This window comes from Hypanus sabinus, chromosome 26 (genome assembly GCF_030144855.1).
Source record: "Hypanus sabinus isolate sHypSab1 chromosome 26, sHypSab1.hap1, whole genome shotgun sequence".
Classification (NCBI taxonomy): Eukaryota; Metazoa; Chordata; class Chondrichthyes; order Myliobatiformes; family Dasyatidae; genus Hypanus; species Hypanus sabinus.
The window spans coordinates 18946635-18971825 of NC_082731.1; the positions used below are offsets into that span (position 1 = coordinate 18946635).

General features: G+C 45.2%; 1 protein-coding gene across 8 annotated transcripts in view; it reads left to right on the forward strand.

Moving 5' to 3' along the window:
* Nucleotides 1–6014: 6014 nt before the first annotated feature.
* The window catches only part of hnrnpc (heterogeneous nuclear ribonucleoprotein C), a 28567-nt gene continuing 9390 nt past the window's right edge, over nt 6015–25191 (forward strand). For 2 of the 8 annotated variants that reach the window (XM_059951554.1, XM_059951553.1), the window contains exons 1-2: nt 12611–12664; nt 24731–25001. In XM_059951554.1, the coding sequence (XP_059807537.1) occupies nt 12623–12664; nt 24731–25001 (313 nt within the window). In that variant the 5' untranslated portion in view covers nt 12611–12622. Of the gene's footprint in view, nt 6564–10757; nt 10888–10942; nt 11910–12255; nt 12665–24730; nt 25002–25191 lie in introns of those variants that run through there. The other 6 variants (XM_059951547.1, XM_059951552.1, XM_059951549.1 and 3 more) reach the window with 6 other exon arrangements.

Sequence of the window (25191 nt, forward strand, 5' to 3'; positions counted from 1 at the left end):
CCGAGTGGGGGTCCGTTTCAGGGATAAATAAGAGGAGTTGCCGCCTAGCCTCAGTGGAGGTCAGTCTGCCAGACCACAGTAGCGCGCCCACATCAGTCAGTTTGATGGTGCCGTTGGAATTGGTACAGAGAGGGGGTGCATTCAGAGGGTGTAGAATGGGTGAAATTTGTTGCTTTTCACCAGCAGCACAGTGAAAGGCATAAAAGAAACGCTAAATTGCAAAACAGAGGCGCAAAAAAAGCAGGTTAGTGTGGTACTGTGAATGGAGTATTTGATCCCAAAACGTTGAGCGAGGCAGTGTCCATGGGATTCACAAATCTGATGGCAGAGGGGAAGAAGCAGATCCCAAAATGCTGAGTGGGGGTCTTCGGGCTCCTGTATCTCCCCACCTCAGAGGAATAAAGAGAAGAGGGCATGTCCCAGATGGTGAGTGTCTTTAGTGTTGGGCACCACCTTCTTGAGGAACCGCCTCTTGAACATATTCTCAACGATGAGGAGGCTTGGTGTAGTGTACAACCTTCTGCCTCTTGCCATCCTGCGCGTTGGAGCTGCCATATCAGGGAATGATGCAACCAGGCAACTGGGTGCCGTTTTGGTCACCGAATTACAGGTAGGATATTAATAAGGTTGAAAGAGTACAGAGAAGGTTTACAAGGATGTTGCTGGGACTTGAGAAACTGAGATACAGAGCAAGGTTGAATAGGTTAGGACTTTATTTCCTGGAGCGTAGAAGAATGAGGGGAGACTTGATAGAGGTATATAAAATTATGATGGGTACAGATCGAGTGAATGCAAGCAGGCTTTTTCCACTGAGGCTAGGGGAGAAAAAAAACAGAGGACATGGGTTGAGGGTGAAGGGGGAAAAGTTTAAAGGGAACATTAGGGGGGGCTTCTTCACACAGAGAGTGGTGGGAGTGTGGAATGAGCTGCCAGATGAAGTAGTAAATGTGGGCTCACTTTTAACATTTAAGAAAAACTTGGACAGGTACATGGATGGATGGTGTATGGAGGGATATGGTCCAGGTGCAGGTCAGTGGGACTAGGTAAAAATGGTTCAGCACAGCCAAGAAGGGCCGAAAGGCCTGTTTCTGTGCTGTAATGTCCTATGGTTCCATGGTTCAGTGAGATTGCTCTCCATCGTACACCTGCTAGAGTTGTTGGAAAAGTACCAAATGACCTGAACTGCCAGTGAAACAGAGGAGGAGAACTTAACGGAGATAAGACAGAGCTGGGAAGAAATTATCTCTGAGAGGAGGGGCGTGGTATCTCGGGAATTCTCTTCCCTAGAGAGCTGCAGGTGCCAAGTCGTTGGGTACATTCATGGGAATGTAGGAGATTGAGATCGGAGAAGGAGAGGGTGATGAGACTGGTCTTGCAGAGCAGTGAAGGCAGGGTCAAGGATGTCCACAGTTATAACCCCAACTACACAGGGTGCTGATGTTGCTAACTGCTTTCTGGATGGAACAGGAGGTTGAAGTGTCACCCTCGCAGGGGGCTCCAATGGAGGTCAGGGTTTCCCACGAGAGCACATCGTCAGTCAGGTGAGTTTTTTAGATTGGTGATCACCACTTCCCCACATCTCCTTATTAACTCAACTCTCTGTGCCTGTAGATGTTACTCCAGTGGCATGAGAGATTCTGGGGATGTCCACAATCTGGAGAGACACTTACAAGACGCTGGAAGAATTCAGCGGGCTGGGCAGCAACGAAGGAGGGAATAAACATTCGACATTTTGAGCTGAGGCCCTTAGCGGGACTGGGAAGGTAGGGGGCAGAAACCAGAATAAGGAGTTTTGGGGGAGAGGAAGGGGTACAAACTGGCAGGCGATAGGTGGGACCAGGTGAGGGGGAAGGTGGGTGGGTGGGGGAGTTGATTTGTGAACCTGGGAGCCAAATAGTGGAATGGTCCTACAGCAACAACCTGGCACTCAACATCAGTAGCACAAAAGAGCTGATTGTGGACTTCGGGAAGGGTAAGACGAAGGAACACTTTCCAACCCTCATAGAGGGATCCGAAGTGGAGAGAGTGAGCAGCTTCAAGTTCCTGGGTGTTAAGATCTCTGAGGATCTAACCTGCTCCCAACATATTGATGTAGTCATAAAGAAGGCAAGACAGCAGCTATACTTCATTAGGAGCTTGAAGATATTTGGCATGTCAACAAATACACTCAAAAGCTATAGCTGTACAGTGGAGAGCATTCTGACAGGCTGCATCACTGTCTGGTACGGAGGGGCTACTGCATAGGACTGAAAGAAGCTGCAGAAGGTTGTAAATCGAGTCAGCTCCATTTTGGGATTCAGCTACAAAGTACCCAGGGCATCTTCAGGGAGCGGTGTCTCAGAAAGGCAGCGTCCATTATTAAGGACCCTCAGCACCCAGGGCATGGCCTTTTCTCACTGTTACCATCAGGTAGGTACCTGGAGACACACACTCCGCGATTCAGGAACAGCTTCTTCCCCTCCGCCATCCGATTTCTGAATGGACATTGAACCCTTGGACACTACCTCACTTTTTTTAATGTACAGTACTTCTGTTTTTGCACATTTAAAAAAATCTATTCTATATACATAATTAATTTACTTGTTTATTTATTATTGTTTTATTTTATTTGTTATTATTTTTTTTTCTCTGTCTCTGCCAGATTATGTACTGCATTGAGCTGCTGCTGCTAAGTTAAGAAATTTCACATCACGTGCCGGTGATGATAAACCTGTTTCTGATTCTGATTGGTGGACGAGGTAAAGGGTTGAAGGTGGAAGGAACCTGATAGGAGAGGACAGTGAACCGAGGAAAGGGGATGGGAGGGGATGGGCAGGTACTGAGGGCAGGGGAGGAGAAGATGGAGTGAGAGGACAACCAGAAATGGGGAAAACAAAAAAAGAGGGGGGAACGGAGTGGAGGGGTTACTGGCAGAGAGAGAAATCCATGTTCATGCCATCTCCCGGGAGACCCGGCTGATGGAAGATGAGGGGTTGCTCCTCTGACCTGCACGTGGCCTCAGGACGGCAGCAGAGGGGCCATCAACAGACATGCCCGTGTGGGATCGGGAAGCGGAAGTGGGTGGCCACTGGGGGATTCTGGGCCGAAGGTGCCTGGCGAAGCAGACTCCCAGCCTGCGTCAAGTCTCCCAGGCGTAGAGGAAGCTGCACCAGATGTGATAAATTTACCCAACGGGCCCGCAGGTCAGGTGCTGCATCTCACTGGAAAATTCCAGCATCCTGTGTGTGTTCCACGGTGCCACTTAAACAGCAGCCAAAGGGAGAGGCAAACAGCCAGAGATCATGGTGGCTGAATGGCCTAGTTCTGCTCCTATGTCTCAGGGTCCTGGTGGCTTTTGTGTTTTCTGCCTGGTGGAGAGAATGTGTGTGGGTTCTGTGATTATGCTGGCTGCTTTACCGAGGCAGTGAGAAGTTTAGGCCCTGGAGAGGAGGCCGGTTTCCCTGACGTGCTGAGCTGCGCCCACAACTCTCTGCAGTTTCTTGTGGTCACGGGCAGAGCAGTCGCCACTCCAAGCCATGCTGCACCCAGGAAGGATGCTTTCTACGGCACAGTGATTGTCTACGGGGACACGTCTAATTCCCTTAACCTCTGAAGAAAGTAGAGGTGATGGCGAGCTTTCTTAGGCATGTCCCAGTGTTTGAACCGGGACAGACTGCACCCCAGCACCACTGATGTGGACAGGAGTGTGTGTACTGAACCCCCCCCCCCCGCCACACACACACAACTCCTGAAGTAATTGACCATATATATACTATATAAGAAAAAGTTAAATTAACTAGTGCAAAAAGAGGAAATTAAAAAGTAGTGAGGTAGGGTTCATGGGTTCAATGTCTGTCAGAAAGTGGAGGAAGAAGCTGATCCTGAATCCTTGAGTGTGTGTCTTCAGGCTCCTCCTCTACCTGCTCCCTGATGGTAGCAATGAGATCAATGCCAGATCTGGGTGTTGGGACTCCTTCATGGAAGGGTGTTCTCAGCTACGCTGTCTGCACTGGAGGGCTCGAGAGTTAAGGAATCGGATAAGCTTGGGATTGTTTTCCTTCGAGCAAACCACGACGAGGGGGTGACCCCAGGGCTACTTGCCCTGGAGCGAGGTCTCTGCAGAGGGTGGTGTGGACAGCCCAGCGCTTCTGTAGATGTGAGCTTCCCACTGTTCGGGACATTTACAAAGACAGGTGCGTAAAAAGGGCCCGGAGGATGACTGGGGACCTTAGTCACCCCGACCACAAACTGTTCCAGCTGCCACCATCTGGGAAATGGAACCGCAGCATTAAAGCCAGGACCAACAGGCTCGAGGACAGCTTCTTCCACCAGGCCAACAGACTGATTAATTGTATTTCTATGCTATATTGACTGGCCTATTGTACATACTATTTACTGTAAATTGCACATTTAGACAGAAAAGATTTTTACTCCTCATGTATGTGAAGGATGTAAGAAATAAAGTCAATTCAATACAAAAAAAGGACTGTAACCACCCACTTCATAAACATATAAAATTAGATGGAACAGGTTTAAGGTTCCAGGGGGAAAAAATTTACAGGGTCCAGAAGGACAAATTATTCCCACACAGATGGTGGCAGGTGTATGGAACAAACTGCCAGAGGCTGTGGTTAAAGCAGCTACAATAACAAAGTTGAAAAGACATTTGGATAGGTTCACAGTCAGGAAAGGTTTAAAGAAACCTGGGTCAAATGTCTGCTGACAGGATCAGCATAGATTTTCGTGGACAAGTGGGACATACCCCTTCTGAGGAGACTCAGGGACTGAAGACCCACACTCAACGCTTAAAAACAACTGTTTTTCTGACTAGCCGATCACAAACGTGACTACCTCATTCAACACACACAGAATGTTGGAGGAACTCAGCAGGCCAGGCAGCACCTATGGAGAAAAACTACGTTTAGGGCCGGAACCCTTTGGTAGTCCTGTATGTTGACTGTACTGTTTTCTGTAGATGCTGAGTTCCTCCAGCCCTTTGTGTGTGTGTGTGTGTGTGTGTGTGTTGTGCGGACTTCCAGCACCCCCAGATTTTCTCTTGCTTGTAACTACCTCATTATTAATTTTTTTGCACAATTTTATTTTTTAAATCGTAGTAATTCTTAAATATTGCACCTTACTGTTTCCACAAATCAACAAACTACACGAGGATAGATTCTGATATCATCCCCAAATCCACCCAGTCAAAAATCAGTTTATTTTGCCCTACAGGGAGAGTAATATTCTCTCTGACCACTGACCAGGTCTACAGTGTTTTAATACACCAACTGCACAACAAAACCAACTGAGATGAATGTGGTTATGGAAGATGGAGGCAGCCAACTCAATTTCAACATGGAGTAAGTCTACAGGGAAGGCAATGGACTTGCGGACTTGCCTCGCAGGTCTTGCCCTGTGCTCTTTAACTTGATTAGCAGTGCCTTCAACCAATCAGAAATGGAAATGCTATTGATTTCCCTCCCCTTAAGTACAGTCTTGAGGCTGGAGGTTTTCTGCGTTTCTCGTCATTACGCACTGAGATTGACACAAGCTGCAACCAATTGCAATCAGGATTTTCTTCTTCGTTCTGTTGTATGAGGACGAAGCCTTAGGCTGCCAACACCTCAAAGGCGATAAATAGACGTTTCTTTTTATTAATTCTCATTAGGAACATACCCAGAGGTACAACAAATTGATCGAACAGTTTTTAAAAACTAAAGCGACAAACTGAATCTTGACCGACAGTCCAGTTATCCAATCAACGCTGCGGATTGCGGAATCGCCCTCACAACATGACCAATCGGTCGCAGATCATCCGGGGAGGGCGGGTGATCGTGACGAATGCGGATTGGCTGAGTGACGGGGAGGAAAAACCGTCAAGTTAAAATGCACGGAAGGAGGCGGGTCTAATCCTAAACCCTGTTGATGGTTGTGGCCCGCAGCTAATGGGGTGCGAGGTGCTGGCGGACCGTGGCCAATGGGCGGTGAGCACTGGGAAAATTAGGTCGGGTCGTCCATTTTGGCTCCGCCTCATCCTCTTTGGCGCTGCCGCCTGTCTCGCTCTTTCTCCCTCTCGGTCGGCGGCCGCCATTTTGTTGGTTGTTGTGGGGAACTTTTCCCTCCTCTGTCTCTCTTTTTCTCTCCTCCCTCTCCCGCACCTTATTTAAAATATTTTTAGTTTTTATTTGGCTTTTTAATTAGTTACTTTCCGCCGCCGTGCGTTGTTTTTTCGCTGGGAGGGGGGAAAAAAAGAAGGCCTGGAGTTTGCGTGCGACCTCTCTCCCGCTCCGTGTGTGTGTGTGTGTTCGCGTGTGTGTCTGTGAGGCGCTCCCATCCCTTGATCCATCTCCCTCCACCTTCCCCTTCAGTAAAAAGGCACCTTTCAGATCATAAATAAGGACAGCTGCCCTCCATCCATCCTCCCCAACATCTCCCCATCCGGCAAAGAGCGAGTCTCAAGCCGCCCCTCTCTTCTCCCACTTCCTCCTCCTCAAATCCCCCTTCCCTCCCTCCCTCATTCCCTCCTCACCAAGCCCCCTCCCCCCCGTCCCTCCTCTCTGTCTCTCGGGGGTTTTGTCCTCTCCTCGGTGAGTACCAACAGTCTTAAAACAACAGGAAGGCGGGGAAGTCAGGTGGTCTTTTTTTGGGGGGGTGTTGGGGTGGTGGTTGTGTGGGGTGGGGAGGTTTTGTGGAGGGAGAAGGGAGTGGGTGGCGTGTGTTGGGTGGGGATCCGTCTTAGTGTTAACGTCTCTGGGGAAAGGTGGTAGGAATCTCTAAATGTCGATAAATCTATATAAATGTGGATACATCAATAAATGTTGCTATATATTAGGCCTAAATGTTTATATAAATGAGAAATTTATAAACGTGGATAAATCTAAATAAATAAGGATAACTAACTTTCTGTTGTTACACATTCACCCTAAATGCCATTATAAACTGGGGTAAATCTACATAAATAACAGCACATCTGTAAAATGTGGGTAACTAACTATAACATAATAAATATGTGAATACGAATATAAATATAAAGCTTTTGCTATGGGGCCTTTATAAATGTGGGTAAATATCTAATTTTCAGTAAATACATTTATTGCAAAGGGCCAATGAAATTGCTGTCTAAATGTTTCTAAATTACTGCCATTTGCTAGGGACTTGTATAAATGCCTGTATAATGTTTATAAGGCACTGCAACCACCTATATAAAAATTGGAACAATCCTGGATAAGATTAACATCTTGGTGCTGTAGCTTTGTCTTAATGCCTATGAATAGTAACAAAACTATATAAATATGGCTAAATAGCATTTAGTTGTTAGACACTCATTTAAATGCTCTGGGATAGAGTAGAGTCTTTTGGCCTGGCCACTTTAACTAAACAGCGATAAATTGGAATCTGAATTATTATGTTGCATAATGCTCCTACATTATGGCTTCATAATGCCTTGGAATAAGAAGTCGATAATCCAGGGGAAAAGGTAATTTATTGTAGCTTGTAGCATTGTCTAAACAGATTTAAGTAGGGAGGAATCTGTAAATGTTGGTAACTAATATTTGGGTGTAGGAGCCTTGCCTTAAAAGCCTAGACATAGAGGTTAATCAATACAAATGAAAATTGCTCTATATAAATTGGGTTATATTAGGTGTGAATAACATTTCAATGATCTATCCTCGTCTAGAGGATGTGATTGAGGCTGAAGACTCTACGTGTGGATAAATCCACATAATTGCCCCTGCCTATACTCCCAGGAATAGAACGGAACTTTGCTAAATCATCACAGCTCTAGTTTATTGCTGCAGCCACCAATGCAAATCTGTATGCATGTACATGAATATTGCACAATGAGTATGTAAACTTGAGGAAAAAATAACTTCTGAAGGAGCGTCACCTAAACTTCGCCTCATTTGTGGATCTATAAAACTACGTCAGCTGGTGGGGACTTGCAAAAATTGGAGTACCGATACCTTTCTTCCAAGTAAAATCTAGAATGCTTGCCTAAATCTCAAAAACAATTCATAAATCTGCCAGATTCTCTGTTAAAGTTATAAACCTGCATAAAATATAACTCGGTTGCTGCAACCTGCTTAAACCTGCACAGTATTGATTTATATGTGTGTGCTGTTGAGGGTGCAGCCATTACAACTAGTGAGTGTATTGCAAAATCTTCACATAACTGTCCACAGAAAGAGATCAGTATATAGTCAAGTTTCAACTAATATGGCTTCAGCAAAATATATGTTAAAAAAAACAAAATTAAATACAAATGGCTCTGACAAGTCTATCCTCTCTGTTGTATAATTTTTAACTAAACATTTGCCCACGTTCAAAAATCCATAAAGATTTGTTTATGTGGAAATTAAATACTGTTCAAAGTAAAATTTAATATCAGAGTACGTGCATGTCACCACATACAACCCTGAGATTCTTTTTCCTGCAGGCAAACTCAACAAATCTATAGAGCAGTACCAGTGAACAACAGAAAGTGCAAATGCAAACATAAATAATTAGCAATAAATAATGAGAGCCTTGTTGGCTCAGTATTCACTGCTCAAAATGCAGTTTTACTTAATATTTTGAATATGGTGCAATTATAAATTCTGCTTTAGTATAAATTCCATGTGGAATTGACTTGTTCTTTTTCTAGTTAAAGTCATCATGTAATCCAAATGCTAATGTGATATCTGCTTCAGTTTTAATCCTTATTAAATCTAAATTCTTTCTAGTTCATTTTGGAAATATAAAATCATTGTGGTTAGATAGATTGAGAACAGTTTTATATTCTGCTTTATAATTCAGAAACTTTCACATTTGGTTAAAACTACTATCTGTTAATTACGTTGTGTAGATTATTACCAATTGTAAAAGCAGTAAACTTATTACCAAAGTACATATGTCACCATATACTACACTGGGATACTTTTCCAATTCCTTGTTATATTCTGATTTTAATTAAATATATTCATCTTAGTGTTTAAAAATTAGAATTGTTTAAAGCATTGAGTTAAAGCAGTTAGAAATTCTACAGCCATCAAATTAAATGATCTATTTATAATATCAACCAAAATAGTGCTAAAACATTTCATTTTGGAACATTATTAAATAATGCATTTTGGCTTGATGTACTAATGTGTTATTTCAAAATTGTCATTAAAAGATCATGGCTCTATTTAAAAACGTTAAGATTTTGATTATTTTAGGGCTAATATTTGGAATTAGAATACATCAGCAAATTTACTTGTACTGCTTGCCTTTGAATTTAATACTAATTATGAAGTTTTTAACTGTAAACTAAAATGTAATTTTGCAATATGCACTAATCCCAATTAAATCAAACTCACTACTCAGTTTAGCGATACAAATAGACAACAAATTTAAACATTTATATATATTTATGATTACAGATGGGGTCATGAAAAATTTACCCTCAAGTTTCTGGCTAGGGACAGGTTTTTAAAGGGATGTACAATTAGCACTTTTTAAAGATTTTTTAAAAATATATGGAAAGCTCCCTTTGTTTTGTACTTAGCAAAAACTGGTAGTTTCCCCTTTTTTAGGAGTGGGGAGAGTGGAAATAGTTCAAGATGTTTTTAAGATTGAGAGGGTTTTTATCTTAATAGCATTTTACACATTGGAAACGAGCTTTTTAGGAAACCTAATTTTTCATAATAGGAATCATTTTTTAAAAAAATGTTTATATGCTAAACTGCTTTGCACTTCGGATTTTTCCGTATCACAGCTCAGCTGCCCTTTTAAGCATAAGTTCGATTACAAGGCAGAACATTAAGTGCTTTTAAAGGTGTTTCTGCACTATTTTGTACTTGCCACAAGTGCATTTGGCAGGAAATGTCTCACAAGGATGTAGAAAGTGATGTGATTTGTGAGAAAGTAGAAACTTTCTCTTTTCAAAAGCAGAGAGAAGGTATTTAGACTTTTTGAATGTTATAGATATTTTGAATTGGAGAATATTATGTTTCGCGTTTATTCAGCATTTTGAAAAAAGGAAAGTTTCATATTTTGTACCTCAACCTTTGTTTTCCACTTTTAGTAAAATCCCATTTCTCTGGAGCACTCTAAAACTAATTGAAAAAATGTTTAAAAGATTGTTAACAATCAGGAATCTATTTTGATAAATTGGATACTTCATCTAAATAATTACATTTAAAAAAAATCTTCAAGGCTGTTTCTCCATATTTCCTGTTTTGAGAACATTGTTAATGTTTTGTGCTTTGAAAATATTTATTATATAGGTTTCATAATTTTTGGAGGGAAGACATCAAGTACACTTGGTGTTTACTTCTGCGTCTTGAAATTTAAAAATAAAATGCAAATTGGCATTTTTAGCAAAGATGCATGAAGCAGTATTTTGAAAAGCTGCAAAATCAAAGATGTCTTGTGCTTCTTTTCTAAGGGAAAAAGCAGAAGTTGGCACACTTTGCTGCCATCAAGATGTTGATCACTGAAAGGCACAACGGCTTGAGGGCAAATTCTACCATGGCTGACTTCTCCGATTTTCTTTAGTTAATTTGATATCATTAATTTGTTTATTTTTGTTTTAGAAAAAATAATTGCTTGTGTTCCATGGCTTCTGAGCCATGGTGAGGTGTGGCTGCTGCTTGCTGCCAGTGCTCAACCTGCCTTCTTTTTCACTGGCAGGGCTGCCAGACCATTCAAGATGGCAGTGGAGTAATGTCACAGTGGGCATCTGTCCTGCCCCATCCCGGCCCAGTGTTGCAAAGGTGGCACTTTTCAGACCGGGAACTTTAATAAAAGTGAGAATGATTTCTTTTCCTCAAATTGCTTCTGTTGAACTTTTGTACTTTTAATGTTTTTTTATATTCGCAGTTTTGTGGACACTTTTTCCCTAAAAACCAGTTGGTTGGGCCTCTCTATAAGATCAACATGAATGCAGAAGTAAGCACCAACATTTTTTCTCACAAAACTTTTTTTTAAAGCTGAAGTGTTTTAAGAGATGCAAAATATTTTTCCTTTTTTTAAAAAAAGCTGTATACTCCTTTTTAACAAATATCTGTAGTTTTAGCAGTGTGCGCGAGTAGATTTTCTAAAAGCACACGTACATAACTGGTATATTTAGTTTAAAGTATTTTTTAATTTAACAACTGAGGAATTGTTTTTCAAATAATGTTTTTAACTTCTCTCTTTTTTCCAAGCGTTTTCCCCTTTTTTATACTGCTGTTCAAACTGTTAATATTTTTTCCAGAGGTGATCTCTTTGACAAATTTTGTATCGAGAAAACTCTTGCTCCTCCTTTCCTCCTTTTTCTCCGAGCTTGAATCGAACTGTTCAATTTTGAAGTGTTACAATGCAATTTTTAAAGTTTTTGTCCATTTTATATTGATGTTATTCATATAGAGAGTATATATTTATATTTTTGTACAACTCTCCTCCCCTCCGTTTAATTTTTGCAGTTGAGTAGTGGCTTTTTAGAGGGTTTTTCAGTAGCAGGCTGGTAGATTTTTTAAGTGCCTTCGTCTTTAACTTTTTAAAAAAAAATGTTGGTCTCTGGTGGCATAGTTGAGCAGACGGTGGAGTTTTTTTTCCTTCCCTCCCTCTCCTTCCCTTCATCCCCCCTTCCTTCTCTGCCTCCAAGAAAATCCAAATGGTCGCATCGTGCACTTATTAGCAGATCACATTTGTTTGGGGAAAATAAAGCTGCTTCCAATTGCTGTTTTAACTACAAATGCACAAATCGCTTGAGTGTGTCTTGCCCCACTCTACCCCCTTAAGCACCCATACTGTATTCATACAACCCACCCCCTCCTGAGACACAATCCTCTATCATATGCACCCAAAAGCCAAGGCTGGGGGGGAGTGCCACCTTTTGCTCTTCGTGAGCTTCACACAGCAGCCGGGTTGGTCGTGATCCTTGCTCCGTAAAATGTCTAAGATGAAGCCTGAAGGGTTGTGCAAGCCAAGTAAGTTTTAGTTAAGCAGCAACTTCAAAAGCAGTAACCTTTATTGTTGGGAGTTATATTCCACTTTCCCACTCCCATGCATCCAGGAGCAATGGCTTTGTCTAGTCCCCATTGCTAACCAGACTTGCTGTTTCTGTGGATAAAGTGATAAGTCCAGTTGTAATGTGAGGGGAACTAAATACTTAGAAGCAAAAAAAAAGCTGGAAATCTGGATCAAGTAATTCTTCCCCACCCCCCCCCTTCCCCCCCCCGACCCTGAGTTCACTCAATATCCAGCTGTTTAGGGCCTTTCAACCAAAATGGAGCATTCATCGTTAGATACATCAACCTGACTTGGTCATTGGCAGCACTTCCATGGGGTTGTAACCATGAATGAGCCTGTCCATGCTGGGGTTTCCTTGGGAGAAAAGGTTTGATGAGGTTAAGTTGAGGGAATGGTGGCACCCTAAACTTGTGGGGTGATTCACTCCCAAGTGTACAGTGGTGGGTCAGAGGTTTCCTCCTCTAGGTTGTCAGGAGATAATGGAGAGGGTTTAAGGACCTAAAGGTCACTCAAAAGAAGCACAGTATGCAGTTGTCTTGGGCTTCCACTTCCTTGGCCATTGGCTTCATAGTGGCTTCAGGAGCACTACCACATTCATATACAGACTTGGCAATTGTGGCTGAATCACAACAAAGAGGGAACAATTTTGCAGTCCTGTCTGTGTGCTTTAATGATGCCTCTGGACTCATCTGAGATGTCCTCATTTGGTGAGGTAAATGGAATCGGTGATCAATACATCAGCATTAATCAACTTTCCTGGGCCAGAGTATCGTGGGGTAATCTGATTTGAGTTCATTGGTGGGGTGTGAAGAACTATTAGGGAGGGATGGAGAATGGCAGCCTTTTTAAAGAAAGTAATTGAAATAAACTTACTGAGGGTCAAAGTGAAGAAATACTTCAACACATAGATGGGGATCGGTTTAAAACTGAGAGTTGAGTCACAGGGCTATCAAACTCAGTGGCTGCCTCACCCACCCTCCAACATCACCACCACCACCACCACCACTCAATGATGCCTTCCTCCTGTCAGTTATTGTGGCTTACAGGGCTGGCCAATGGAGCACTGTCTCTCAGTGTCTTGCCTTTGCTTTCCTTCAATGATTGCCTATTTAGGAAATGCGATATAGTGGCAAATGGCAAGGATGGAGCCAGAACTTTTGAACGTTTGATCAGGGAACAAAAAAAATAGTATCACAGGATTGCAGCTGAGGTACATTTAAACCAATGTGATTCTTAAAGTAAAAGGTGGTTTCGGTGAAACTGCAGGCGTTTAGGGAAGGATGTTTATCAGATTTTTCCAAATCCACTAATGATTGATCTGCATCGGAGCCAGTAAACAAGCGAAGCCAGAGGTTTTCTCTAGTAAAGCATGTGGAAAGTTCCTGGCCTGGATATGAACCCAATCCTTTACAATAGGAAATGAACTGAGACAGGACTCCAGGGTAGGTTTGGGGAGGAGCCAAAGGGGTGGTAGGAAACTAGGGAGAGCTAGGCTGATGTGCTTTCACACGCAGCATTGAGTAATAACCATTCAGGTTCTCGCCTCTGAATGAGGGGAAGGGTGAGAATTGGCTAAGGTACCGGAGAGCCCCACCAGCCCTTTGCCTTTTTGAAGAGAGCTTTTAAAGGCCTGTTGACGTTATCTCTGTCAGTTTCAACTTTCAGGCCTTAGGCTAGGGTGGGATGTGCTTACAATTTCCCAAGTCCCTGTGGGATGAGAGAGGGGCACAGAATCATTGAGCCATGGGCAACACAGAAGGAATTTGATCAGCTGGGAGAGTGCCTGTAAACATAGGTTGTTTGCCTTCTGACAGAGCAGCTGGATTTGTGGGAAGGATGGTGGCTAACTGCAACGCTTCATCAGATCCCAATTTGGGGGGGGGGGGGGTGGTATCAGCCTATGGCTGTTGGCTGTTTTGCTTTGTAGATACTCCCTCAGAAGATGGGTTTGCTCTTGAAACACACAAGCAAGTCTAAACAATTAGGTCTTTGGGTATAATTGAGATGAGGAGACACCCCCCATCCCCATACCCCGAGGCTAGTGCCATCCCTTTTCCATGTTCATGGGAGGTGAGTGTGGTGACTTGTGTATAATGGATTTGCCAGCTAGGTGTCACAGGTCAGGGAGAGGGATGCAGCAAGTGTGAGGGTTTCAAACTGACAGAAGGCTGTCATGTGCCCCAGACTTTGGGGGGGGGGGGGACAGGGTCCAAGAAAGACTAAATGGAGGAGGATGTTTTGACGGGGTAGTGAGGTGGTAGTGGAGAGGGAATGGAGAACTACCAGCTACTGTGGGTTGAAATTGCCATAAACAATAAATCCCAACTCCCCTGATAACCTCTGCAGAGAAGACAGCCCTTCATACCAAGTGCATGCTGTCCATCAAGTACTTGTCTATACACTCATGACATTTATCAGCACAGGGTATGTGTTAATAAGGCCTTAAGATGTAGCAGATTTAGGCCCGTAACAGCCCACAAGGTTGTTATGTTTGAAGGTGGCTCATTCATTCTTTCCCTTCATGCCCATTCTGTCTTCACATAACACTTGAATCCCTTACTAATCCAGTACCTGTGAACTTTAGTTTTAATTATACCCAATGACTTGACCTCCACAGTCTTCTGTGTCAGTGAATTGCAGAGATTCACCACCCTCTGGTTAAGAAATTCCTCCTCATCTGTGTTTTAAAGGGATGTCCTTGTAGTCTGAGGCTGTGCCCTCTAGAAGTCCACTATCCTTGTTGCTCTCCCGAAAAGAAGGAGAACAGCTATTGCTGCTTGATGGCAGACTCTAGGTGGAAGGATGATTTGCCCACCTGAATCCTGAATATGGATTTGATCAGCTTTGTGCGTGGCAAGCTCTTGCAGTTCACTCGCCCAGAGTCCTCCACATTATGTGTAGATGATGTCTCAACAGGATGGATGTGGAGAGGATGTTTCCATCTGCAGGAGGATGGATCTCTATTTAAACATTGCAGGAAACTAGTGGAAGCTCTCCCCACCACCACCCCCTCAACAAACAAAAAAACACACACACACACACACACACACACACACACACAGAGTAGTGGGTCTTGGGAACATGCTTCTTCAGTGGGCAGAGAGGAGCAGAGTCTTTGAAAGTCTTCAAGCAGAGGGAGGTGTATTCTCTAGGGGCAAGGATGCGGAGTTGAGGTTAGTCAAATCAGTGGTGATCTTAACAAGGAAATGAATTGGAGGAAAATCTTCCTGTTCTCGATTCAAAGGAAGCAAGAGAGGGGTAGTCAGAGGCTGAGAGGGTCGGTGAAGAGACTGCAGGTATCACACTGGCTCAGTTAGTGGCTAGGCAACATCCATGAGGGGTGATACGTCCAAGGAACTGTTGTTGACACAAGGACCTCTCCATTTCCTGCTCTTCGCTGTTCTAGTTCCAAGTAAGCAAGGCATTCTGTTATCAATCCTCTGACTCCTCAACCTTGCACCCTCACCACTTACAGCACCTTACCATGGGCATCCTTGACTTACACCTTTGACTTAGTTCCAATGTTGCATTTATTCTGTTCCCCTTCCTCTTCCACCTCATCATCTTATCAGTTCTGCACTTCTGATCTCCCATTTGTTTATTACATGATTGACATAGTCGAGGTATAAAACAAATATAATAGAAAGTTCCCACTATGACCCCTTTAAGTACTGCTACACCTCTGTTACATATTTCTACCTTTCCTAATGCCCCTCCCCTCGTCCTAATTCTGTCCAGCTGATGTGAGTTTTGTTAGGGGGGAGGGTAGAGCTTATGTGGAAGTGGAAGAACTTGCCTGAGCATTGCCTACACATGACTGGTTGCCCACCCTTTGCTTGGCTGTAGGGATCCATGCGATCCTCTTTGCAGATTGAGATGCAGGGAGGACAAAATATTAAATAGCCCATTGCAAAGCCTTATCCCTTATGTACAGCCACACTTGAATTTCCTCTGTATCAAATACACTTATACTTGACATGTGAACCTACAGTGATGGGAAAGAGGTGGAGAGGATGGTGTGTTTTGCAGGAAATAACTGCTGTAGGAAGGGCATGTTAAAGCTGTACCTTGTGCAGATGACAGATTCACCAAACATGAGAAAATCAGAAGATACTGGAAATCAGAGCAGCACACAAAATGCTGGCCAGGCAGCATCTGTGGAAAAGAGTAAACAGTCAAGGTTTCAGGCTGAGACCCTTCACCAGGACTGTTTACCCTTTTCTGTAGATGCTGCCTGGCCTGCTGAGTTCTTTCCAAGTTAATTCCTGGGTTGAAAGGTTGTCCTGCCAAGAGAGGCTGGATCTGTATTTGGAGTTTAGGAGACTGAGGTGACCTTACTTGAGGCGACAGTGGTGTTGAGGTTATATGCCTGAACAAGGGAACAAAGATGCAAGATGAGGGGTGGACATTTCAAACTAATAAACACTTTTCAGAGGGTGGTGGAAAGAGTGGAGGAGGTCAGATCGTCAGATATATTTAAGAAGATGATAGATGAACAGATGAAAGACTGCGGGCAGTGTGGAACTGATACATAAGAGGAGTTGAGGTCAGCCATGATTGTCCTGAATGATTGATAGTGCAGGCTTGAGGGGCCAAATGGCCTGCTTTCACATGTTGTGAACATGTTTATATTGCCTTTGGAGAGGTGTATGCCTCAAGCCTCCCCTCCCCCAAAATCAGCTAGTGTACTTGACGTATTTGAGGGAGGTGCATTGGGCAGTACATTGTTTCCCGCTGTTGGTGAGGGAAAACAAAAGGATGTAAGAATTAGCATTTGTCGGCCATCTGGCCTGTCGAGCCTGCTGTGCTATGCAACAAGATCATGGCTGGTCTAGCCGTGAACTCGGGTACACTTATCTGCATTTTCCCTATGACCCTAATTCCTCTTTGTAGACATCTATCTTAACTGTTTTAGAATTAATGAGGTAGCTTCTGCTGCCTCCCTGGGCAGAGAATTCCACACATTCACTACTCTACAAGAAAAGCAATTTCTCCTTACCTCTATCCTAAATCTGTCTCCCTGAATCTTGAGGCTCGTTTCAGACTCTCCCACCAGTGGGATAAACTTCCCTGCCTCTATATCTATCCTTGTCATAATTTTGTTTCACTAAGATCCCCTCTCATTCTTCTGAATTCCATCACAGAATGAGAGAGAATCTAATAGAAACTTATGAAATGGGAATGAACCCTTTGGCCTGCAAAGCAGCAGGTCCTAGTGGATGGTGAATGGGAACATATGACCTGTGGGACAGGTAGGAGCTGCAGAACTCCCGTGCACTGGTAGCTGTGACCTGTGGTAGGGGCTGTACTTCTTGTCTGTTACTTAAAAGCTCCAGCAGAGCACCTGCCATTGGAAAAACAACCCCTTCCCTATCCTGCACAATCAAAAAAGAGCTTGCATTTTGCCAGCTCCCAGCAGCCCAGGGTTGCCACCATTTGTGCTAGTCGCTGAGGAGCTGCCCCTCTCCCCAGCCAGTAGGAGCTTTTGCCCAGTGGCAGCTCTTGGCTTGCTCAGTGACCATAGTTGCCTTGAGCCATGAGCTTATTGTGATACTGATCCACAACCCCAGGCTCATGGGTTGAGCCCAGTCCTTCATTATCCTTTTCTGATGAAGTGCACAAGCATCAGCTGTATTTGACTACACAACCTGGGGATGTCTCCGAGGGCCTGTGTTAAATGGAAAGCTGTGGGGGGGGGGGGGGGGGGGTGGAAACACTTCCGGCACAGTTGGGAGGTCAGTCAGCTCCTTTGTGTCTGTGCCAACTTGCTACCAGAGCAACCTTCCAGTTCCACCCCACAGTGGAGCTTCACCTCAGGGCCTCGAGGCCTTGCAAGGTTTCCCAGGTTTCCTTCATCATACATTAATCCAGTTTCCTCCTGCCTGCTGTCAAACCTGCACACCATGGGAAACTAGATCCCAGCATGCAGCTCTCTAGTGTGTCTATTATTCCTTATCTCACCCAACTGAAGCTGCACCCAAGTGTGCAGTAACACCTGTGATTCTGAGTGCATTTCAGGACCTCCTTTCCTTAGCTATTGTGGCTGCAGTTCTGTTTCAGGCTTCAAATTAATGGGCAACAGTGATCGAGCACAGCTTCACATCTCCAGAGACCCTGGGTGCAATCCTGACCTCTTGCTAGTATGTGGAGCTTGCACACCCTTCTCCCTTTGTGTGTGGACAGTCTGGGGAGTTGATGGGAATGGGAGTAGGGCAAACGAGTTCTTGCTGATGGGCCTGTTCCCTTGTCACTACTCAATCCGGCACTCAGCCTGTGGCCCAATTTTCCCAAGGAGAACTGAGGCCAAACTTAACTGTCAGGGGTGTTGCTCCCCCCAAAAGGAGTTCTCACTTCCTGCTACTGGAAAGGCAACTTGGGTTTCCCTTGTGGTACAACATGGAAGACCCTTCAGCCGATCGAGTCCATGCTGACCATCAACCACACATTATTCCCTTTTTGTACACTTAACAATTCCTCCCAGATTCTACCCCTCGCCCACATGCTGGAGGCAATTCACAACAGTCTGATGTCTCACAGATATGGTGGGCCATTTGGTCCGTGGGGTGGGAAGCCTACAAAGTGTCAGGAAAGGTGTGTGAACTCCACACTGACCATAGCAGTGGTCAGAATTGAACTTGGATTGCCAGAGCTGTGAGGCAGTGGCTCTAAACACTTGACTGACCATTTCTGATCACCACCACCTTAAAAAGTTTGAAAAAGGTTCTTAGCAAGATTTATTATAGAACTGAGTGTGAAGTAGTTTCCTAGAGAGAGAGAGAGGTGAACACTGAGAGGGAGCCTGAAGTGCCCTTAGAATTACCCAGGAACAGAGGATCATGCAGCATAGGCCCTTCAGCGCAGAGTCACAATTCTATTCCTTGTCCATACGGAACACAATTCACACACTAATTATTAACATACTGACCCTTCATGTGTTTATGTGGAAAGAAACTGCAGCACCCAGGGGAAATCCATTTGTTTCTAAGATTAACATCCAGTGTTAGGGTAAACATACCTCTGCGGTCCTGAGGGTGAAGAACTATAGAAAGAAATGCTAGCTGTGGATAGATGAGGCAGGGTTGGAGACATCTTGCACGTTGAAAAGGTGATGGTGATAGCCCATCACATTGAATGTCCAAGGTCCAAGCTGCAGATCACATGGCTGGTATTCCTGGCAAAGACTCATTCCCTTTGCAAAAGATCTTGCTGCGTGTATGTGTTGGCTACTAATTTTTTAACCATGACTGGGCTTCAGGCGTAACCCAGTGACTGAAAGGTTTAACAAATCTCTTCCTTAGGATAGAGGGAGGCCATTCAGCCAGTTGAATGAATGCTGACTCCGAGTAGTCGCATTCTTTCTCCCACCCTCCCTCTGCTTTTGCTACCCCATATCCTGTTCTCTTATACTCACTAACTCCTCTCCCCCAGCCCCTGGACACACATACAGACACATTCTCCTTGCACCTGTTTACACTAGATGATTTTCAAAGCCAATTAAAAACAACATTAAAGTTGGTTTTGGTTTAGTGCAAGTGATGGTCATTGCACATGCCTGGGAAAAGGACCTGTTTCCATTGCTGTATCTCTCAATGGCTCTAACCTACCCACCTTTGTGCTGTGAGAGGAAACCTGAGCACCCAGGAGACCCGTCACAAGGAGAGCGTGCCTATTCCGCATGTTTGGATCAAACCAAGGTCATACCGGAACTCTGGAAAAGCAACTGTACTGGCTGTGATCAGTACAGTAAGCCATCTGCTTACAGAGTGTGTTGCTGTACAGGCTTGCCCAGGCTTAGAATCTCTTTCCAGTTCCAGCATATTTGGAGTTCTGCCTGTAATTTGGGTTGCCACCCCATAGGGATTGCCTGGAATGCAGGGCTGTAGTTACACAGAAAGATTGACAGAATGCAAGAGGCTGAGGGATGGACTAATAGAGGTTCATAAAATCAGGAGAATCATAGATGAGATGAGTAGATTTTCATCTTGAGGGCCACAAACCGGAGAAAATCTGCTGGAAATCCAAAGCAACACAATGCTGGAGGAACTCAGCAGGCCAGGCAGCATCTTTGGAAATCTCTTTGTGAATATCTCGGCCCAAAACGTCAACTGATTACTCTTTTCCATAGATGCTGCCTGGCCTGCTGAGTTCCTCCAGCATTTTGTGTGTGTGTGTTTCCTTTCTTCCTGTGGTACAGATGTCTAGAGCCAGAGGGCACAGGTTGTATACATGAGGATGGAAAATTCAAAGGAGACCTGAGTGGTAAGTTCTCCCACAGGAGCTGGTTATCTGGAATGAATTGCCAGAGGATGTGGGTCCAATTACAGTTGCGTTCTTCCACATGGTCTGGTTATCTGGAATGAACTGCTGGAGGAAGTGTACAGTACTATGTTTAAAAGGCTTTTGGATGGGAAAAGCTTAGAAGGATATGCAGGCATATGGGATTGGTGTAGACTGATACTGCAGTTGGTAAGGACAAGTCAGGCGGAAGGGTCTGTTTCTGTGCCGTTGGAGTTTGTGATTTGCAGTGATGAGGTGCACAGGTGGGGTTGGATGGGGACACTGTCCATCTGCAGACTGACTTTGATCCTCAGCAGAGTTCAAATTTGAGCAGAGACACTATGCCATTCTAACGGTGCACAGTCTGTATATTGCTGTTCTCCCAATCATTCCCAGGGTATGCAAGGAGACACATAGCCTGGGGAGGGAATTGAAGGGTGCGTGGCTGATGCAAGAAAGAGCTGTTGAGGAATCTGTTTTAAAGGGAACCCTGTTCTACTGGCACCTGGGTAAGTGCTCTGAAAGGGTGGATAGGAGGTTATTTCCCCTCTACCCTCCAGGCAAAGGGTACTTTCCTCCACAGATGCTGTGTGGGCCACTGTGTTCCTCTAGCAGTTCATTTCTATTTCCATATTCCAGTCTCTATGGCTCCATCTGCTTTGACTGGTGTTTTGCTAAATCATAGAATTGCTGCCTACCAGTGGCAAAGACCTTTGTCCAGTCCTGCCCTCAATCGCTCTTTCTGTGCGGAATTTGCACGTTCACCCTGCGGTTGTGCTTGGTTTCTTCCCACATCCCAACTGTGTGCAGGTCAGGGGGTTAATTGTGCTGGAAATTGTGTTCCAGCATGGGGGAGGGGGGAAGGTTGATGGGAATGTTGGGAAGGTTAAAAAAATAAAATTTAATGTTGATGTGGTTTAAATGGGTGGCTGAGGGCCAGTGGTGGGCTGAAAGGACAATTTCTGTGCACCTCTCTATCTCTTTCTGTACTGACACTGGGAATAAGGAGGCATTGATCCATGAAGAGAAAATCATGTTTGACTGAAGTGCTGGTTGTGACGAGAAGCTGTGGGGGTGGGGACTGGAATGGTGTACAGGCCTTCCTCAGAGACAAATTCTATTCCTGAGATCTCTTCATAACATCAACTGTTTGCAAGTCAGGAATCCAGCTGCAAAGAACACCCAGCTGGCAGAAGATGCTACAACCCTCAAATGTATCCCACTGTACTCCCAAACACTTGTACAAGCTCCAGAACAACTTGTAACCTGGGGGAGGACCCGTATCCAGTTGTGCATTTGTAACCTGGGGGAGGAATCCAGTTATATATTTGTAACATGGGGAGGACCTGTATCCAGTTGTGCATTTGTAACCTGAGGGAGAACCTGTATCCAGTTATATATTTGTAACATTGGGGGGGGGGGGGGGGGACATGTGCTGAGTTGTGTGTTTGTAACTGCGGGAAGGACCTGTGTCTAGTTGTGTGTTTGTAACCTGGGGGAGGACCTGTGTCCAGTTGTGCATTTGTAACTTTGGGGGGGGGGGGGGGGACTGTATCCAGTTATGTGTTTGTCACCCTGGAGGAGGACCTGTGTCCAGTTGTACCTTTGTAACCTGGGGGATGACCTGTATTCAGGTTTTTGATATGGTCATTTGAGGTTGTGTAGGTTAAGAATTAGTTACTGGACAGGAGGCAAAGAGCAGTGTATGTTTACTTGGAGTTGACAGGTTGTACTGTTAGTGACAGGCCTGAGTCCCAGCCGTGATGAGTCTTGGAGGAATCCAAACTCCCAAGTGTCCTGACTGGGTGGGATTGTGAGTAGGGAGAAGATTGTAAAAGGGTGTGTGGACATGGACATGTCAGATGGGATATGAGGGGAGAAAATGAGGCTTGTGCAGAAGGGGTGTGTTTATTCAACGTGAGATCAGGTAACATCAGTGTTCAAAGGTGTATTTTCCATGTCTGAAGGTGTAGCAAGGGATTAAGAACGTAAATGGTGTGTTGGTTCCTCTTAAGTGAGGGTTTGAGTACAGCATTGGAAACTCTCACTACTGAGATGTGGCCCTGTTCAGACCTCACCTGGAGCAGTGTGTGTGCAGTTCCTTTGCCCAAATGCAGAACTCCTTGGGGGAAGTGATTGTCTCAGGGTGCTGGGTTTGCAGTGGGGGAGAGAATGAGCAGACTTACAATGAGAATGGAGATAATTGAAACTTGAGAAAAAATTCTTACCAAGACTCAGCAAAGTGGATGCAGGGAAGCTTCTTGCCTCAACTGCGGTCTGGGTCTGACGGTGGGGGTGAGGGGGGCCGTTGAGAAATATGTTTTTCCTGAGTTGATGAACCAGAGGAATTAATTCCAGAGATTTGATAAATTTCTGGATGTTAGAGAAAGTGAGGGTAGTGGGGTAGAATGGGAAACTGAGGGACATGATCATGAACAAATCAGCTCACCATTTCTAATCTTTGCAAGGATTGTCAGCCAGGGGTAGAGAGATGTCACCGAGTGAACAGGGTGGGGTTACCCCTTCCCATCCCTTCCAGCTAATCCAGTGTAGTGAGGAAAGATGATGCCTGAATTACCCTGTGTACTCTTTTCCTAATTTGTAAGACCCCATTTCACTGCCCCTTCACTCCCACTTCCATTTCTGCTGACGATCACAAAGCAAAGTTCCACAGGTCTGAAGCACGGAGAAAGTTGCAGACATTCAGCCAGGAGCAAAATGGAGACGACCTTTCAGGCTGTCAACTCTTCACCTATGCCTGGCTCTCCAGTGTGGGGCAGTCACAGACCTGAAACATTGCCTCTATCTCCCTTCCTCCACAGACACGACCCAATTACTTGTTTTCCCCATCCCAAGCCTTTTCCTTCAATGATTCCTGAAGAGCTTAGAGAATTTGGAAACTGAAGCAAAAACAATGAGCTGTTGGGGGAGCTCAGTGGGTCGGATGGGGTAATGGACAGTCCAGAGAAAGAGTCCTGACTAGAAGCATCCATTTCCCTGAGTGGATGCTGCCCGGACAGCTGAGTTTCCTCCAGCAATTTGTTCTTTGCTCCAGGTTCCAGTGCCTGCCACCTTGTGTGTCTTCAGAAGTTGCAGTGTGGTCTCAGAGAGCTGTAAAGGGAGCAGGAAGGATGGTGTTTATCAGCTGGGGGGACGGAGAGGAGGTTTAAATAGCAAAGGCCCCACTTGAGCAGGATGACCTGTAAATTCTGTGCTCCTATGGCATCAAACCACTTTGAGAGCTGTTCCACATTTCAGTAAGGTCTTGAATGGATGGATAGCTCTGAAAAATAAGAAAAGGCCTCGTTGACATTGGAGCTTTAATGCTTGCACTAGCTGGGGCATCCAGGGAAGAGTCTTAGGAAAAAAGAGTTTTGGCCATTCAGGATGAAAATAGGGGGAGATGCCCTTTGCCCAGAGGCGATGTGATTCTGGAATTCTCTCCCCAGTGGCGGGGTGGTTGCTGCACCTGGTCACTGAATTAATTTCAAGTTTGAGAGTGACATGCATCTGGTGTAGCAGTCGGAATGAAAAATGGGGCTGAACTATAAGCTGAGCCTTCGTCCTTTTGAAATGTGGAGCAGGCTCAAAGGGCTTGCTTTTGTACTTCATTGACACCCTGGTTTAAGAAAAGTCGACTGTATCTTGCACGGTTGCCTGGACTTCCTGATCTCTTGTGTAAAAGTTTCCTGGAAGCCTGCCTTGTAGCTGTTTTGTAGTGATGGTTGCTGTTTGGACAGTGTTCATTGCTAAAGCTGAGGTGCCATTCCTCTACTCCTGCACCACTGTCCACCCGTTCTACCTCCAGCAGGATGTCCCAGCTTTGTGCGGTCCTGGGGGGGCTCTGGAGTGCAGGGCCTGCACCCATGGGCAGTGTTGCTGGGAGAGAAACGCGCATGGCTTCTTCCTCCTGCTCAACATGGCCTGATGACCCTAGACTAAATGATTCCTACCACATTCTCCTCTGTACGCCAGACCCCTAGGGGGCTGGGGTGGCCTTTTCCTCCTCAGCATCCAAAATGGGCTCAGCACTCCTGCAGTGGACTGAGGTGTTCCGAAGCAGATCTGGCATGTGGAAAGGTGTCCGGGCTACATCTTGGATTCAGTGAGATCTGTAGACTTGGATGCCTTCGTCACATGAGACCAGCTGGCAGTATGACCCTGCTGCGACACCCCACGCTGCCACTGCTGGTTGGTGAGGCCACAACTGCGGCATGATGTGTTAATGTTGGCACTTGGCAGTGTGGGGGGTGGAGGAGGGAGGAAGAGACGTGTACCTGTGGTTCAACGGGGATGCGGTCTGACAGCAGTAAACGTTGAACCAGGAGGTAGGTGTGGTTGAGAGGCTAAAGGCAGGGGGGCCTTGCCAGTAATCAAAATGGTTAAGGTGAAGAAAGGGCAAGGGGCCAGAGACAGAGGAGCTAATGTGCTGCACTTGGTTTTTTTCCTTCTCTCTCCCTCCCTTACTCGCAATGGAAATGCCAACTGCCTACCCAACCAGAGCTACGAGAGCCTCATGGCTACCAAACTGATGGCCAGCAATGTGACCAACAAGAACGACCCGCGCTCTCTGAACTCCCGGGTCTTCATCGGTAACCTTAACACAGCTGTGGTGAAGAAGACGGATGTGGAGGCCCTCTTTGCCAAGTACGGCAAGATTGTGGGCTGTTCAGTACACAAGGGCTATGCCTTTGTCCAGTATGCTAACGAGAGGACTGCTCGAACGGCTGTGGCAGCTGAAGACGGCAGGATTATCGCAGGGCAGCCACTGGGTGAGCTGGGTACCGGGGCATGGGGGGTGGTGAGAAGGGGTGGGCTTCATGGGGTTGGAACACCTGAACCCTGCCCCCTTTATGTTAGGACCCTGCAAGGTGCTGAGTACGGGATTCACAATCTGCAAAGGTCCATGTTTACCTCTAGGGAGGGTAGAAGATAAGATTTGTGGGGGGGGTGTGAGCACAT